General features: G+C 49.9%; 1 protein-coding gene across 5 annotated transcripts in view; it reads right to left on the reverse strand.

Annotated features, from left to right (window-relative positions):
- The window catches only part of MYH11 (myosin heavy chain 11), a 108,167-nt gene that overhangs the window by 65,036 nt on the left and 23,918 nt on the right, over positions 1-19,213 (reverse strand). For all 5 annotated transcript variants that reach the window (XM_027614100.2, XM_027614099.2, XM_027614097.2 and 2 more), the window contains exons 3-4: positions 17,893-18,049; positions 213-240 (exon numbers count right to left, since the gene is read on the reverse strand). In XM_027614100.2, coding sequence (XP_027469901.1) covers positions 213-240; positions 17,893-18,049 — 185 coding nt within the window. The remainder of the gene's footprint in view (positions 1-212; positions 241-17,892; positions 18,050-19,213) is intronic.

Here is a 19,213-nt window from a genome sequence, read left to right on the forward strand (position 1 = left end):
AACAAGATGGCACCAGGTATCATTGACGAGTTTGGGTGTGCCTGCCTCAGCGTGAGGACTTCTGTTCAGCCAAAGTTGAGCGCAGCTCTACTCCGTGCCAGACACGAATGAGGCGCCTGGGAAGGTCAACACAAGCTCTGCCCTCACGGACCTTTCTCTTTAGCAGGTTGGATCTCGACTGTAGAAAAACAGGAAAAGGCAGCTCCACTTACGTGCACAGAATGGACTGGTCCTCTCGATCTGAGAACAGAAAGAAAAAAGGCCATGAGTTAGAATTAGCTCTGAGCAGAGGGTCTGGAGATAGCGCCTCCCCCCAAGCCCCCCCCCGCAACCCAATCCTAAGCTCCTGCACACTGGCCCCAACAAAGGTGGTGAGGGGCCACCTGGGCTTATTGCCCAGGGCGCAGGGGGCAAGAGCAGAGCCAAGAGGACAGCAAGGCTCCTTTCGGCACTCCTCCCTACCCCCCAAGTCCTGGAGGCAGCCCCAGAAAGATGCTGAAGCCTGATGAGTTCAGAAGGCAGTGGGCATTCTAGCCCCTCCAGTTCTGGGTGTGTGTGTGGGGGGAGGGGGTCCCAGAAGCCCACTCTGCCAGACAGAGCAGACTGGGGTCTCACTCGGCCACTTCTCAACTCCGTGGCCTTGGACGAGTAGTCTTAACCCCTCCGTGCCTCAGTTCCTGCATCTAGAATATAGGGTAGTAGAAAGTTTGGGTTTGAAAACCTAGCATGTCCTCTTCTGGGAAGAGCATCATCCTGTGTTCCTCTAGGAGATGGGCCTCCGACCCCACCCCTGCCGTCATATACAGTCTTGGTGTGGCTGCACCACTTGGTCCCCCAGCCAAGAGGATGCGGAAGCACAGTGGGTGGACAGAGCCCTGAGCCCTCACTTCCTGCCCCCAGGTCCCGAGAAGCCCATTCCTGCCATTTCTGAGCGTGGCTCTCCAGTCTTCCCACCCCATCTGTGAGCTCCCTGACAATCCTCCCCTCCATACATTCCTCTCCTAGATAAAGTGCTGAGTCGGTCTCTGTTGCTGACCACCCCAGAGAACCCCGGCAGGGAATATAGGGCATCGTGAGATTAAATGTGATTAAGCAGACATTACTGATCACCTTCTACTCTTTATTTTTTTTTTTAAGATTTTATTTATTTGAGAGAAAGAGCAAGAGAGCACAAGCAGGGGGAGGGGCAGAGGGAGAGGGAGAAGCAGGCTCCTCGCTGAGCAGGGAGCCTGATGTGGGGCTCGATCCCAGGACCCTGGGATCATGACCTGAGCTGAAGGCAGCTGCTTAACCAACTGAGCCACCCAGGTGTCCAATCACCTTCTACTCTTAAAGTGGCCTCAGAGGGTAGAGCCAGGGTCTGGAACCCACTTCCTGCCCTACGAGGGATACAGGGACGGTTACCAACAATTTCAACCATCGGCGAATTAGCCATAACCGAAAAATCAGAGCATCTTATCTGCTGACGGGCAAAGCCAAAGTGGCAAGTGTTTCTGAAATCCATCCCCTGGCTCCATCCTTGCTGTCACGGTGCTCAGGCCCTCTTGATCCACACCGCGCCAGAGATCTCCCCGGGTCTTGTCCCGTCCTTCTCCGAACCCCTTCTCAGAGTGATCTTCCTAACACACCGAGCTGACGATCACTCTGCAACTTAACACTCTCCCACTCTGGAAGTTTCTTAAAAAGTCCAACATAAATCTACCATAGGGCCAGAATTCCAGTCCTGGGAATATACCCAAGAGAATTGAAAGCACGTGTCCCTGCAAGACTAGCTCATGAACATTCACAGCAGTGTTGGCCTAATAGCTAAAAAGTGGAAGCCACCCAAGTGCCCATCACCTGGGGAATGGATAAACAATACGAGGTAGATTCATACCAGGGAATATTATTCAGCCATAAAGGCAACGATGTCCTAGCGACACATGCTATGACGTGGATGACCCCCCAAAGACATTGTGCTAAGTAAAGGAAGTCAGATACAAAAGGCCACATATTATAGGACTGCATTTATACAAAATGTGTAGAGTAGGCAAATCCGTGAAGTCAGAAAGCAGGCGGGGGGTCACCAGGGGCTGGGCGTGGAGTGGCTGCAAATGGGCCTTTGGGGTTCTGAAACTGGATTACAGTGATGCTGACCTAAGTCTATCGATTTACTAAAGATCTTTGAAGTTCACACTTAAAATGGATGAATTTTTGGTACTCAAATTTTATCTCAATAAAGCCATCTTCATTTTTTTTAAGATTTATTTATTTTAAAGAGAGAGAGAGCGTGAGCAGGAGGGGCAGAGGGAGAGGGAGAGAGGACCTCCAGCAGATTCCACAATGAATGTGGAGCCTGACACGGGGCTTGATCTCAGGACCCCGAGGTCACAACCTGAGCAGAGGCCAAGAGTCAGACGCTCAACTGACTGCACTACCCAGGTGCCCAATAAAGTCGTCTTTAAAAAGCTAGTGTCCAGGGCTCCTGGGTGGCTCAGTCGGTTAAGCATCTGCCTTCGGCTCAGGTCATGATCCCAGAGCCCTGGGATCGAGTCCCGCATCAGGCTCCCTGCTCAGCCGAGAGTTTGCTTCTCCTTCTCCCTCTGTCCTTCCCCCAACTTGTGCTCTCTCTCTCTCTCTCTCTCTCTCTCTCAAATAAATAGAAATCTTTAATAAAAAATGAATAAAAATAAAAAGTTAGTGCCCTTAGGTAAGGCCCGCAGTCCTGAACATGGCACCCAAGACCTCCCATAACTGGCCCAGCCCACCTCCCCAGCCTTGGCACCCCTGTGTCCTTCACTCTGGTGCCTCAGTGACCCGCCCCCCACCTCCGAGCACACTCCTGCCTTTGTTCAGGCTGCCCTCTTCTTTGTTTCCTGGCCCCTTCCTGGTCCCTCAGCCTCAAAGATGACACCTCCTCCAAGAAGCCCCCGCCACGGTGATGGAGCCGGGGGTGGCTTGGCTGTAAATCCCCTTCAACGCTGTCAAGCTATCACAAATCGCCAACCTTGGTAGAGAGAGTAAGCCCCAAGAAAAGCCCCCAGCCCCCTCCAGAATCCCACTGTTGTCTCCAAGTCCCTCCCAGATAGAAATTCAGGAGCTCTCTCACTGGTTCCTGCCCGACCCCAAGACAGGGGTGACCTTCCACACCCCTGGTCCCATAGGGACCTGTGCTTCCAGAGCGCTCTGTCCCGGGTTTGCTTTTTTCTGTTTTCTTGTGTCTGTGCCCCACAGGACCATGGAGTCCTCAGGCAGAAGCACCCAGTTCTGGACCTCGCTTCCTTCAGTTTCTGGACCCCCAGCTCCCAAGCCCTGAGCTCCGGACACAGAAAGTTTAGCTTGGTGAGCTCTGCAAAAAACCACCCCCAAACCTAGAAGAAGTGGGCTTCGTCATGGGGAAGCTCGATATACATGCGAAAAACTGACTCATTTATTCATTCATTCAACAAATATTTTAAGGGTATCTACCAGATATTGGACATGACGCTGACCCTAAAAATACCACATAACCGTATGTAATACCTAGCACCTCCTCCGTGCCATGCATTGTTTTAAGCATTGACCTGTATTAACCCACATTAGACCCTCACATATCCTACGAGATAGGCTCTTTTTATCCCCGTTGTACAGATGGAGAAACTGAGACACACAGAAACTTTTAAACTTGCCCAGAGTTACACAGCAGTGGGTGAGGCAGGATTTGAACCCCAACCTCCTATTTATTGGGCCAGATAGAGCATCGGGCACTTCTCACGTGTGGCCTTTGATCCTGACCCCTTCAGGGTTGAGGAAACAGAGGTTAGGTAGCCCAAAGTCACATGGCCACTTCGGTGACTGATCAGGGTTCTCAAACACGTGCGTCAGAGTTCGGGTTCTTTCTGCCTCCCCAGGTACGACAGCACACAGGAAATGGGACATGGGTCCTGAGGGGCCACGGCCGCAGGGGACTAGGGAAGGCATTGGGGGACAAGGCAGCTTGGGGAGATCAGCATGGCCCAGCCAAGGGAAGGTGTGAGGCCTATTCCCAGGCCAGGAAGAAGCTGTGCTAAGGTCCAGGTGGGAAGAAGGAACCAGGGCATGGAGTGGCCTCTGGGATAGAAGGATCCACTTCCTAAGAATCAGATCTCAAATCCACACATCGGCCCACCACCCCTGACACACCTAGTCTAAGAACCATCACTTTAGGCCCACACTGTCTGTCTCCCCATATTAGAAAGCAAGCTTTATTGGGGAAGTAGGAAGTTATATGTTTTGTTTAACATTGTATCTCCAGGGCGCCTGGGTGGCTCAGTTGGTTAAGCGACTGCCTTCGGCTCAGGTCATGATCCTGGAGTCCCGGGATCGAGTCCCGCATCGGGCTCCCTGCTCGGCGGGGAGTCTGCTTCTCCCTCTGACCCTCCTCCCTCTCATGCTCTCTGTCTCTCATTCTCTCTCTCGCAAATAAATAAAATCTAAAAAAAAAAAAACATTGTAGCTCCAGTACCTGGCACATAGCAGGTGCTCAATTACATTTGTTAGATGGATGGACGGATGGGAAGATGAATGGCTGGCTGGCTGGATGGGAAGATGGATGGATGGATGGATGGACGGATGGGTGGGTGGATGGATGGACGGATGGGTGGATGGTTGGATATGGAGAAGGCCGTTCCTATGTGTCACTGGGAAACAGCGAGGACATTAATGACCATATCTAGAGGGGGGAGTTCTATCTCATAGAGAAGATCTGGCCCACCGCAGGGCAAGATGAACGAGATGATTGGGCAAGCTCCATGGACCTTGTGCCACCTCCAATCAATTCTCCTTTTCTTCTCTCAGATCACAGATGGACGTTCTGGTGACCCGGTTGAGGCAAATCCTCACAATAAAAGGCAGAAGTACCAAAAGACTACTCAATTCCTCTTCCTTGCTCTCAGTTTTTCCACCTTGAGGTGGTAGCATGGACCTCAGCTGCCTACGAGCGCCATGTTCAGGGAGTGTGGAGACACTCCATTCAGGCAAGTCTGACCCCTGAGCTGAGGGCCAGGGGGACCTTGCAGGGAGAAGGGCCCCAGGAACAAGACGGAGAGACACAGCACTCTCCTTCTGCATCAGAACTCCATCCCCACATAGTCCCATCTTCCAGGTCAGCTGCACTGACTCCTACGGATACCCCCATCTTCTGCTACGATTCCTGGCTGCTCCATACCCTTCCAGAAACATCCACATCGGAAACACCCACACATGTGTCTAACGACAGACGCCTGAGTTGGTCACTGCAACAACATCAGCAGTAGCAAAAGACCAGATGCAAACCATTTAACTGGTCTGTCCACTGAAGATGAGCTAGTCAATTTTTCAGTATTTAAATTCTGGTACGGCCATGTAAGGGCACATTAGGCAGCCAGTAAAAAGGACCAAGCAGGGCACCTGGGTGGCTCAGTTGGTTAAGTGTCCAACAAGGCTGCATGAAGGTGGTGACAGAGACTGGAGGGACAGAGACAAGCCAAGGAACGCCAAGGATGGTCAGCCACCCCCTGAAGCCAGGAGGCAGGTGTGGCCCGGATTCTCCCTCAGAGTTTCCAGAAGGAAGCAACCCTGCCCAGGCCTTGACTTCAGGCAGAAAAACAGAAGACAAGCCTTAAAGGTCAGCAAGGCTCGGTGGGAAAAGACAGCAGTCAGTATCACCTCTCCTGTGGAGGGGAAATCTGCAGGGGCAGGTGCCCGGCTCTGGCACGACCACCAGCTCCTCGTTCTGGAATCAGGGAATATAGATATCTGTGCCTCCAACTTCCAGCCAAAGGAGAAACCCACTCAGGAACAGAGCCAGATAAGAAACCCATGAAAAACTGAGTCAGGAAGCGGGTGAGGGGCGGAGGAACCACACCCCCTGCAATCAGAACGAGGCAGAGAGAAACATGCCCCGCAGGGGGCTGGCCCAGACAACCCCCGCTATTTTAAGGGATGATTTTGAGACTGACTGACAGATGGACAGGCTATCTTGATTCATCAGTCCAGGGAGAGGGACAGGCTTTCCCAGCAGCCTTGGGAAGCCTGGCCCAGAGCACAGGGATTTTATAGGGTCCGACAGCCCAGGAGCAGAGGTGTGTGGGGCTGGGGCCGGCATTCCAGCATCACCCAGCCCAGAGACCTGGGGTGCTCCTTACCTCACACACACCCCTAAACATGCCTCTCCCCTCCTCCCCGGACTCGGGTCCGGCCTTGGATGTGCAAGTCTGCGGGTCAGCTTTCCGAGGAGATAAAGGACTCCGGTGGTCCGCCCCCTCGAAGAAAGCCTGAAGACTCTCAGGGGACGCCCAGCTCCCCACAGACTGGCTATTTCGGCCCGATCCCAAACACAATCTCGTGGTTTATGGCTGGGGAGCCAGAGGCCTGCAGGCTGACCATAAAAGGAGAAAACCAGGCTGGGACCGAGAACAGACCCAGGCTCCCTGCTTCTCTTCCTTCCCATGCCAGACTGCTAGGGGGACCCAGTGAGAGGGAGGGGGCCAGACCTATGTTGCTGTAGGGTCACCACTCCCCACCCCAGCCCAGTAAGGAATGGAGGACACGGCCTCTCCTGCGTGGGGAAGAGCAGTTGCCTACCCAGTGCCACACGTGAAGGTGAATGTCAGTGCTGGGCCTCCTCAGCTAACGCCTGTGGCACTCGCTGGGAGCAGGCCACGTGTTCCCCACCCTCTGTCCAAATTAACCCTTGCACCAACTGCGGTAGGCCCGGTTCTTAGCCTCGCGGGACAAAAGAGGAAACTGGGCACAAAGAGGTGGGGGCATTGGCAGAACAGGGATTTGAACCCAGCTCCAGGGCCCATGCCCCAACCCACTACACTCTGCAGGTCAGGGCCCTTCTCTTTCTCTGGGCCTTCCTCTCCTACCCTTGTCCTCCGGCAAAACTGGTAGGAAGAGATTCTGGGCGGGAAGAGATACTCTGAGGGTTTGTGCTGGAGCCCAGCAGGAATTTTCCAGACCCTCAGGAAGCTCTGGCGTCTTTCATAGCAGGTGACAGATGGGGCCTGGGGAGACCAGTATTTTCATGGTGGACCCTTGGGCCTCAGCTCGCACCTGCCCCCCTCTCCCTCCCTCTCTCTGCTCCAGCCCCACCAGCTTATGGATCCCACACGCACCTCCCTTGTTACACCCACTTGTCGCCCCCTACCTCCTGCCCTCCCAGACTGACAGGCCCCAGGGTCCACCTCACAGCTCCCCGGAAACTCCCTTCCTGAGCACATGTATTTGTGCGGATGATTTGATTGTATACCTGCCTTCTCCTTCACCTGGTCCCCACCAAGTAGATGGTACCCCTCCTCACCATGCCACCTCCCCCGGTGGGGTCTCAACACTGTTGAATCAAAGGGGGAACGGGGAGCCAGATTCCCTCTGAGGTTGGGAGAGCACAGAGGGAGGAGGCTGGAGCATGCGTCTGTGGTCAAAGAGCCAGAGCTTCCCAAGTCCTTTCAGCATGCCTGCTTCTTCAACTCAACATTTACTGCTTGTTAAAAAAAAAAAAAAAATTCTCCCCAGCTCTCTCCCCTCCGTGTAAGTAAGACACCACAGGCGCTCCATAAAAGGGTCATCAGAATCAGATGATCCTTTACCCTTCCTCATTTCCTGGCAAAGAATGTGAACTTCTCGTGATAACTCTGAGTGCAAACCTACATGTCCCAGGGCCTCAGTGATGACCGAGCCAGGCGGACGGAGCCCCCATCTGCCCACCCCGCCATCCGGCCAGACACAGAGCTGAGGGCCACTGCAAAACCTCCAAGAGGCCGGGAGCCATGCATCTGGTCCCCCTGCGGGGACACGTTGTAGCAACACGGTCTCTAGAGCAACACCGCTTGGAATGACTTCCTGGCTCTACCTCTTAGGCCAGACCCCATCCTTATGAGGGAAATAAGGATAAGAATCCACCCCCAGGGGCGCCCGGGGGGCTCAGTTGGTTAAGCGACTGCCTTCGGCTCAGGTCACGATCCCGGAGTCCCGGGATCGAGTCCCACATCGGGCTCCCTGCTCGGCGGGGGGTCTGCCTCTCCCTCTGACCCTCCCCCGTCTCATGCTCTCTCTCTCTCATTCTCTCTCTCAAATAAATAAATAAAATCTTAAAAAAAAAAAAAAAGGAAAAAGAATCCACCCCTTTCCAGGATATGAAAACAGCGAAGTGAGGCTGGATGCACAAAGCTTAAAATTACCCACGACATGTGGAAGACCTCAGCAATTGCTATGATCATCACCAGGGCCATCGTCCACGTCATCCAAAATAGTGAGCTGGTGCAGTGGCTCTAGCCTGCAGCGATTCTGTCCTAAGCGGACAGGGTATTAGGCCAAGTTCAGAGATTTCTAATGAGAAGGCCTAAGCCAGTCCCTTAGCCTCCTGGGGCCTCGGTCTCCTGGTCTGCGAAATGGGGTTAACAGCACCCCACTACCACACGGCCTCAGAGGGGAAATCAATGTTTCGAGGGCAGCAGAGGGTGACGTCTCCAGGTGGGGCATGGGGCTCTGGGGCCAACTCACTCAGTGCACTGAGGGTCGGTTTTGTCCATCGGTAAAACGGGCGGGCTCATGGTGCTGGAGAGAGCCGAGCCGTGCGGGCTTTCCAGAGCAGTGAGCGGGGGCGGCAGGGGGGCGGACACATCAGTGCTCTTCCTCTCTCTGCCAAGCTCACAGAGCAGCCTCTGGGGGGTTGGTGAGCCTGAGCCGGCCCCCCCCGCCCCAGGACCTGCCAACCTCGACCTCCCTCGGACAGAGGGACGCAACTGAGTGTGGGAACTTGCAAAGCAGAGAGCTTAGAGGTTAGCTCACACCACCTCCCAGATTTCTCTCCAGTTTGAAGAGGGTTCAGCCAAGAGCCTCGGAGCTGACAGAGGCCAGCCAGCTGTGATTTTCTTTTTTAATCCCCGAGAGTGGCCCTTTGGTGCTAATTACATGAGGACAAAACACTTCCAGCAACAAACCCTGATGGCTCCACTCAGCACATCAGGACAAAATCCTATGTGCCTTTCACACCCTTCCCCCAGCCCCGGGGACCCATGCAGGGGAGGAGGGAGATCCAAAGTGGCTTGTCGGGAAAGCCTCAGGGGTGGTGCTTTCCCCACATGCATCCTGTTAATTTACCCCCGCCAGCTAACTGTCACTTCACCAGGGCTTCAACACCCCACGTGTGTAAGAAGATAGACCTTCCGGGAGCAAATCACCTTCCACGGGACAATCGGGGGCTCCTCCCAACAGCTAGCTGACCGGGCAAGCCTCAGGCTTGGGCATCCGATAAGCCAAGTTCAAATCCAGCTCTGACCCTCACCGGACCTTTGGCAAGTTCTTTGCCTCCCCGATCCTCAGTTTCCCATATAATATAGCCCTTGCCTCCAGGGTTGGATTCAGGGACAAGTCCTATAAACACAGGCCCACATGCACACGCGCACACGGGAAGGAAGGGAGGGAAAAATAATGAGAAATTTTGAAAGGATTCGGTATTTGCTGTTTCATAAAAACCAGCAACGGAAATGTTATGGGGAAAAGTAAAAACTCTGTTGGCCTTCCTGACTTTATAATTTAGTATTGTTTTTATTCTAGAGTCCATATGTGGGCACTATAATAGTTTCAAGAATTAATTTTATTTTATTATTATTTTTGAAGATTTTATTTATTTATTTGAGAGCAAGAGAGAGCATGAGCAAGGGGAGGAGGAGCGGGAGGAGCAGACTCCCCACTGCGTGGGGTTATTATCGGGGTGCCTGGCTGGCTCAGTCAGTGGAGCATATGACTCTTGATCTCGGGGTTGTGAGTTCGAGCCCCAAGTTGGGTGCAGAGATTACTTAAAAAATAATATATTTGAGGGCGGCGCCTGGGTGGCTCAGTCGGTTGGGCGTTTGCCTTTGACTCAGGTCGTGATCCCAAGGTCCCAGGATCAAGTCCCACATCGGCTCCCTGCTCTGTGGGGGAGTCTGCTTCTCCCTCTGCCCCTCCTCCCTCTCATTCTCTCAATCTCTCTCTCTCTCTTTTTTAAAGATTTTATTTATTTATTTGACAGACAGAGACACAGTGAGAGAGGGAACACAAGCAGGGGGAGTGGGAGAGGGAGAAGCAGGCTTCCTGCTGAGCAGGGAGCCCAATGCAGGGCTCGATCCCAAGACCCTGGGATCATGACCTGAGCTGAAGGCAGATGCTTAACCAACTGAGCCACCCAGGCGCCCCTCTCTCTCTCTTAAATAAATAAATAAAATCTTAAAAAATATATCTTTGAAAAAAAATCCACTATTATCATTATCACTTCTTTGGAAAAGAAGTTTTGAAAGAATTTCCACGGAAAGATAGTGGGTTGAACACTTGCCGTTCATGTTCCTCCCTCCCCAAACCTGAGTAAAATGACAGTAAGGGGATTTTTCAAGTTCAAATGAAGAACTGGAAAAGAGAGAAGAGCAAGGAAGTCTTGGAGGCCAGAAAACAGAACAAATGAGGACAGTTCCGGGAAAAGAGAAGAAGTCTAATCTGGTGGTGGGGAAAGCTGAAAGCAACCTATTTCATCACAGAGTCCCCTGCCCCCAGGCCAAACCTCAGTAACTGGCCACAGCAGGGGGCTCAGGGAGACAGGGCAAGGGAGGACTTACAAACACAAGGATGGGCTGAAAGTCCGTCTGAGAAGCTGCTAGACATACCTTGCATGCTCCCTGCAGCCAAGTGACTGCCCTTCCCCCAGCCCACAGGAGAAGGCAGATTTTATTCTCTGCAGAATAAAATCCCTGGGTGGCACTAGAGACCGTAGTGAAAGGATGAAGTGCAAGTCTCATTCCACAGTTTGAAACCCTTGGCCTCTTAACTAGACCCTCACAATGAAGGGAGACAGATCTTGACCTGCCAGGGAGACGATTGCATAAGTCTTCCCTGAAAAACCTGATCAGCCCAAGGACAAAAAAGATGGAAAGATCTATCAGAAGTGGCCCAGTGGAATGGCCCAGCTCTGATCAAACTACAGCCAAGCTCATCACCAGCAAGCTCCTCCTGCAAGCCCACAGCATCCATCCACCTTGCACTGGAGTACCCCAGATGAACGGGCAGCCAGGAATCAGCAGACATCTGAAGAAAGTTACTAATACGTCAGACAGAAGTGGAAACGAATCACTAGGAAAATAAGCATCTTGGAGGAAACAGACTAGGCATGGAGAAGAATCCTCCAAGGAAAAGGACATCACATCGCATGGAAAAAGAATATATATGTGTGTATGTGTGTGTGTGTGTGTGTGTGTGTGTGTGTGTGTGTGTGTGTATGTATATCGTATATATATTATATGTATGATAACAAATGAAAACTTAAAAGAAGGGTTGTAAGACAAAGTTGAAGTAACGGCCCAGAAAAAAAGAATAAAAAAGAGATGAAAAAGGGACAGTCCCGGAGTTCAGTTCTGGACAGGAGAAGACTTCTAGAAAAGCAGAACAGAGAACACAGAGAGAAATAAATCATCAAGGAAGTAATTCACAAAAATTTCTCAGAATATAAAGCCCTGAGTTTACAGATGAAGAGCATCCACGAAGTCTCCAGCACAATGGGTGAAAACAGACCCAAGACAAATCCCATCAACATCATGAACATGGGGATAAAGAAGGGTCTAAAAGCTTCCAGAGAAGGAGAGAAAAAAAAATTTTTTTTTTGGTCACCCTCAAAGGATTAAGAAATAGATTGGCCTTTATCTTCTCAGCAATGAAGCAAGCTAGAAGGCTGTGAAGCCATGCCTTAAAAATTCTGAAATAGGGGCGTGTGGGTGGCTCAGTCGGTTAAGCATCTGCCTTTGGCTCGGGTCATGATCTCAGGGTCCTGGGATCGAGCCCCGCATCGGCTCCCTGCTCAGCGGAGAGCCTGCTTCTCCCTCTCCCTCTGCCTGCTGCTCTGCCTACTTGTGCTCTCTCTCTCTCTCTCTGTCAAATAAATAAAATCTTTTAAAAAATTCTGAAAGAAAACTATTTGTTGCTTAAAATTGCAAACTCAGCTAATCTGGCCCTTACATATTAGAGACACATCAAGTCTTCAGATGAGATATGCAGGATCTCAATCTGTCTCGTATACATCCTTACTTGAGAAGGTACTAGAAAAGGTGCTCTATTTAAATAGGAGAGTAAATCAAGGAAGAGGAAGACATGGAAACCAGGAAACAAGGAATCCATCATGAGAGGGTGGAGCCAATTCCAAGCATGATAAGGAAGGTCCTGGATGTCAGCTGCATGTCATAGAGGGTAGCCAGGGCGGGTCAGAAGGCTCCAGTAGTAATCACCTTCAAGGAGAAGCTAGAAGCAGGGTCCTCAACATATATCTAGACATAGTAAAAGGAGATCGACACATTTAGAGAGGAGAATTTGGGGTAGAATTAGTGATTAAGTACATTTATTCATTCATCCATTCATCAACAAATACTAACTGAGCAGCTACCATGTGCCAGGCACCAGCAGATCCGCTGGAGATACAGAGGTGAATAGGCAGACAAAGATGGAGTCTGGCTCTTATGCAGGGTACGGGTCCGCAGGAAGTTACAGGTTCACGTAACACATTCAAACATTACATTTTATATTCAGTGCATGTGTTATCCGTCTCTCCCCAACCCCACCTCTTCACACTTCATCTTGTTCTACAAAGGATTTAGGAACCAACAAGACAGAAAGCTCATTGTGGATCTCAGCTGAGTGACCTTACCCCCTGGGATCACGACCTTCATCAGCGGAGTCACAAACTGGGCCTACACCTTCCTTTGCAAAAACCAAACCTCCACTTTCTAGAGAAAAAGTTCTTTTTCTCAAGCTTGCATTTCCGCCCCCCCCCCCATGATTTGTTTCATTGGAGTCTATCATTAGTTTTCCAGAAAGTACCAGGTAATGCCAAAATGAACCCATGTGGAGCAGCTGTTGATTCACATTTAAACTAAATAAAGTTTATCTTTTATGGAAGTGTGTGCTCACAGCTGTCACTTTCTCTTGGGGGATTAAAATGTGTCATCATTTCTAAGTAATTTTCTATTTCACTGTGTAACTTTGTGTGATAACATAGAGCCCAGAGGGAATGAAATGTATTAACACTGGGGATCCTCCTCATCCAGTATAACGCTGAAACATGATCACAACACAAAAATAGTCTTCAGAGAGTCCACCTCTTTGGAAATCAGACCCCACTGAGGCATCCTTCTCTGGCCTGCACACTGCCACCCACCAACTCAGCCGCTTTATCTTGCCGATTACTGGCTGGCAACATCCACCATCACAATACACACACAGAACGAAGCAGCAAGTCCATAAAACTGCCAACTTCCCTGAAGGTGCAATGTGTCGCAAAGTCAATGAGCTTGGAAAGGCCACACAAACAAAGTCAGGTCAATTCACGACAAAGTATCACAGAGTCATCATGAAGGACAACACAATGGGGGCTTTATGAAGCACCCCCAAAATGGAAGAGCCCTTGAGAAAACCGATGACCCCTCTCATAAGTCTGCAAAAATTATTCTCGTTAGCTCCTGCTGCAGAAATCAAACATGACATGAAGAAGGTTGTGTTATGCTCTCCTGGGATTCTGTGCGCCCCCCCAAAAAAAGTTTTAAAAAATCAACCCTTAATTTTCTACTCAATCTAAGATTTAGCATCTAGTTGCAATTATAACCAAATTCCTATTATATGTAGATAAAACAGACTGACAATTTGCAATGTCATTTCCCCAGCCCAGTCAACCCTTTTTTTTCCCCCTTACAGTGAGATTTGGGTCCCTGTTTCAAGTGAATTTTTTTTTCTGGAATCACTTATTTTCAGACAATCAAAATTTCTTCCATTTCAGGATGTTCAGCTCAGTTATCACATGAAAGGTTACATACCAAAGCATTAACAGTGGTGATTTCTGGATGATAGAATTATGGGCACTGGTATATTCTCTTTAGCTTAAATACATGTTTTAATTTTTTTTAGGGTGAACGTAAAATATTAAAGGTTTTTTAAAGTTACACATATGTATTTTAAGAGCACTGTGGCAGGGCTTACCTGCTACTCCCCCTTCTCCTTTGCTAAAAGAATTTCATGTCATTCTGATGTTCAGAGAAAACATGCTTGTGGGAGCTGCTCCACAAAAGAACCACGAATAGTCCAAGCCAATTATAAAGGTCCCAGTCCCCTTTGCCAACAATTGCTTTAGAGGTTGGCACGTGACCAAAGGTTTAGCCAATGAGGCATAATTACAATTACTAACATCCCAGTCCTCTGCCAACCATTGGTTTAGAGGTTGGCATGTGACCAGGTTTTAGCCAATGAGACATAAGGGGATGCCTGCTGAGGAGTTTCTGGAAAAGGTTCTTCTCCCTGATAAAAAAGAGACATAGGAAAAGAACCTAACATCCCACTTCCTTCAGGCTTTTGGACATCATAGCATGAGGACATGATGTCTGAAGCTATGGCTGCCATCTTGTGACCATGAGGAAGAAGCCAAGAAAATCCCAAAGAGGTCTGTTTTTGAGCCCCTGAATTAACTAACCCTGAAATCACCAACCTGCACTTCTTGTTATGTGAAATAATAAACTCCTATTGTTTAAGCCACTTTAATTGCTATATGGTATGCTATATTTTTGTGCAACTAAAAGCACTCCAAACAACACGAATACTATAACTTTGTGATGTTCAGCTTCCTTAAAAAGGTGTGTGAACCATCACTGTAAACTTCTCCATCAAGGGAGACCACAAATAAATTTTTTTTTTTTTTAAACAAAGACACATACCTAACTCCAGGAGCCATCCTTCACAACCTGAGATTTCATCTCCATGGCCCTTTCTGCAAGGCTCCATCTGCTGGTCTTTGAAGGTACTGGCAGTCCCATGTCTGCAATGATCCAGCTTGGGTCATACCCGTGGGGTTTGGGTAATTCGGTCAGTAACTTGGGGGCACTTCTACTGAGCCCTTCTAGGTTGGACACACCTGGATCCCTGCCCTCAGGCACTTCCAGAACTGAGTTCTCAATTCCTGACTCAGGACACTCTTGGAGGTAGCTATTTCAGAGGTTGCAAAGTCAAACACAAGGGCCGGGCTGTTAACACAAACAAGTGCCCCAGGCCAGGTAGGGACTGGGGAACTGGAAAACTCATGCCCCTATAAAAATACATACAGTTGTTATGTATAATTTCCCAGTTGTTAAAAGTTGACAACTACTTCAAGTATCCTTAAAACTGTGTGGCCCAAACCAAACTTATCTGAAGGCTGGATGCAGCCTACCAGCTGCTGGTTCATAACCTTAGGACTATTCATACCTCATAGTCACATAAAATTATATACAGCTTTAGGACTGCCAAGTCCTTTTCCGTTGCCCTCTCCCAAGTGTAAGGATGGGAGAACTCCTATGTCTCAAGACTAGATCCATTTACAGGAAAGAAAATCCTCTCACCCTGCCCCAAAGATCAGTGACACTGTGATGGGTACTGCCCTTTTTACAATGCACCCAAAACACATGAGGAGGAAAGCAAGGGTTCAACTGTTTTGAGGCAAAGGGATTTACTGAGAGAGGACCAAGGCTGTTGAACAGGTGAAGTTTACAACTTAGAGACGCCCCAATTTCTTTTTCTTGTCTTATTACCCTGGCTAAGACTTCTAGTAAAATGTTCATTAGGGGTGGTGTGAGTGGACATCCTTACCTTGCTACTCATCTTATGGGGCAAGCCTTCAAACTGTCACTATTAAGTATGATGTTAAATGTAGGGATTTTTTGCAGATGCCTTGTATCAGTTGATGAAATTCCCTCCTTCTCCTAGTTTTCTGAGCGATTTTATCATGAACAGATTTTGAATTTTGTCAAATGCTTTTCTGCATCCATTGATACGATCGCGTGGTTTTTCTTCTTTAGGCATTGTATTGACTGATTTTTGAATCTTGGACCAGGCTTGTGTTCCTGGGAGAGGCCCCACTTGGTCATGGCCTGGGTTTCCGGGCCCTTTGAGAGACTCGGCTGTCTCTCTCATAAAGTGTAGGTAGTAACAGTGACCCTATCTCACAGAATTGTGCTGATGATTAAAAAAAAGAAAATGTGGGGCGCCTGGGTGGCTCAGTTGTTAAGCGTCTGCCTTCGTCTCGGGTCGTGATCCCGGGGTCCTGGGGTTGAGCCCCGCATCGGGCTCCCTGCTCAGCGGGATGCCTGCTTCTCCCTCTCCCACTCCCCTTGCCTGTGTTCCCTCTCTTGCCGTGTCTCTCTGTCAAATAAATAAATAAAATCTTTAAAAAAGAAGAAGAAAAAGAAAATGTGTGTTCTTGTGAAAGGAGGTATGTGCCGTGACCCAAAGTGCTATTCAGATAGAGGCCGAGAAGAGGCCCTGCCAAGGCAAACTTCTATGGTTCAAGCTTCTGGCATACCAGGCACCACACTGAGCACAGGACATACCCTAATTCCATGTACCATAAAGCACGGTGAAGTGATTTTAGGTGCCACAAAGATTAATGATTTCAATTTTAATAGTTGTATGTTCTCTTCAATGTGCATTAGGAAAAAACATAGCAGAGGTGCCTGGGTGGCTCAGTTGGTTAAGTGTCTGACTCTTGATTTCAACTCAGGTCATGATTTCAGGGTCATGGGGTTGAGCCCTGCATCAGGCTCCATGCTCGGTGCAGAGTCTCATTGTCCCTCTCCCTCTCTGCTCCTCTCCCCACTCACTCGCTCTCTCCCCTCCCCCCTCTTTCAAATAAATAAATAAATAAATAAATAAAATCTCTAAAAAAAAAACAAACAGCTGGCATGAGTAGCATCTGGTTTCGTGCATGATGATGATAATCGTTTACATTTCGTGAGTTTTGACCAAGTATCAGACACTGTTCTGAGCACTATGCAGTCGTACATTTAATCTTCACATCAGCCCTATGGGTAGGTCACAGTTATTATAATCCTCTCTTGCAGATGAGGAAGCAGAGCACAGAGAGGCTAAGTAGCGTGCTCAAGGTCACACAGCTGGTGAGTGGCAGAGCTGGGATTTAAACACAGGCACCCCTCTTCTAGAATCCATGCTCTTAACTAATCTAGTATAGTGCTCTTTTTTATTCAGTCTGAACTAGATTGTGGGGGAGAGAGCTTACGAGAAAAATATTAAGTTATATAAGGACATCATATTTATGAAGTTTAAAAACAGGCAAAACTGATGGTGACAGAAGTCAGAGTAGTTACTTCTGGGGGGGTATAGAGGAGGTATTGACTGGGAAGAGGCGTGAGGGAACTTTCTGGAAATATTTCACATCTTGGTCTGAGTGGTGGCTCTATGACTGCAGACATATGCCAAAGGTAATTTTAGGCTGGACACTAAGTTTGTGCAGTTTACGCCCTCTCCTGTAGGTATATTTTACTTCAATTAAAAGTTCATTAATAATAGTAATAACAACACTAATAATAGTAATACACAAACATGGAGGGCATATGCAAGGGTCTTGAGTTTGGACAAGGCTGCATGAGAATCTCCACAAGCTGCAAGGTGGACCCTATCACTCCCTTTTTACAGATGGGGAAACTGAGGCCGGAGAGGAGAAGACCTCTCACACCACCCCCAGGGCTGCAAATGCAGAGCTGGCAGGTTGGGACCCCGGGGCTGATGGCCACCCCTTTCCCTCGGGAGGTTAGGAGGGCACCGCACCATCCTGCAGACGGCAGGCCGGGCCCGGGGGCAGCAGAGAGGCTGGGCACCAAGCAGCCCATGCCCGTATTTGCCCAAGCCGTCTGCGCTCCCCACCCTCACCCTCCCAGCCGCACGCCCAGATGTTCAGCTGGCTTTTTCCCTTTTTCAGGCACAAGGCTCCTGGGGCCCAGCGCCGCCTGCCAAACTCCGCATTCTTGGCGAGGACTGCAGGCCAGCGGGTGGGCAGGAGGGGCCCGGACAGAACAGGCGCTCCTGGAGGCAGCCCGAGCAGCAACCCCGCGCAGCACCCTGGCCACCTGGCGGGTGGCTCACCTTGCAGCATGCTCCGGTAGGCCGTGTCGGCAATGGCGTAGATGTGGGGCGGCATCTCATGCCTCTTTTTGCCCTTGTACATATCCACAATCTTCTCCGAGTAGATGGGCAGTTGCTTGTAGGGGTTGACCACCACGCAGAAGAGGCCAGAGTACGTCTGCCAAAGAGAGAACCCAAGCTTACTTGCAGCACATGGCCTCGAGGAGAGCTCAGACACCTGGTTCCCCGGGGTCCGGGCCCAGCAACACCCAGCACCGCCTGCATTTAAACACGTACCGAGCGCCTCTGTATGCATTTTTTTCACTACATCCTCAAGGCAAAACTGTTAGATGCATTCATATGGCCATTTTAGAGATGGGGAAACTGAGGCTCAGAGTCCTGATGGGAACGCTCGGGCATCACGGATAGGCTGGGTATGGGGAAAGAGGAGGAAACCCCTGGGTTTCTGGGCCACCTATGTTCTCTCTTAGAGCTGTATGCTTTCTGACAGTCGGCGTTCAGACCCCAGCCCCTCTCCTGCACGCCGCCACTCACCTCCCTGAGCCGCTGTCTACTGGGTAGTTACTGTGCACCTGGCACTGAGCTCTAAGCACTTCATGGGCATCTCTTCACTGAATCCTCTTATCTACCCTGTGACCGTCACCCTGTGATTTCCCTGCTGTCCATGTGAGGTCGTCACTGGCTCACACAGCTAGCTGGCTCAGTCGGTTAAATGCCTTCGGCTCAGGTCATGATCCTGGGGTCCTGGGATCGAGCCCCGCATCGGGCTCCCTGCTCAGGGGGGAGCCTGCTTCTCCCTCTCCCTCTGCCCCTCCCCCTGCTCCTGCGCTCGCTCTCGCGTACTCTCTCTCTCTCTCTCTCAAATACATACATACATAAAATCTTAAAAAAAAAAAAATTTCCGGACCTAGATAGTGTTGCTGATTGTACACTGCTGTGGACGTACTAAATGCCATCGAACTGTGCCCTTGGAACTGGCTCAGACGGTGAATTCTAGGTTATATGGATTTTACCACAATTTAAAAAAAAGAATAGTTGTCCTGCTCCCACCAAGGGCATAAGAGCATCTAGAAATAATCAGACCAGGCAAAGGGCGTGAAGGCGCTCAGCAAACCCCACCATGAGCACACGTTCGAGGCATTATCCTTGCTCCAGGTGTCCTTTCCTAGACATTGGCTCTCCCCTGGGCTGTCACAGCTCAGGGGACAGGCTCCATCCTGTCCCACAGGGATTGCATTTCCCAAACAGAAGCATCAGTGCTGCTTGGGGCCCTGGTAGCCGAGAAGCAGGCCCTCCCTCCAATCCCCCTAGAAGGGATGAA

Source organism: Zalophus californianus, chromosome 10, assembly GCF_009762305.2.
Source record: "Zalophus californianus isolate mZalCal1 chromosome 10, mZalCal1.pri.v2, whole genome shotgun sequence".
In the NCBI taxonomy this organism is placed as follows: Eukaryota; Metazoa; Chordata; class Mammalia; order Carnivora; family Otariidae; genus Zalophus; species Zalophus californianus.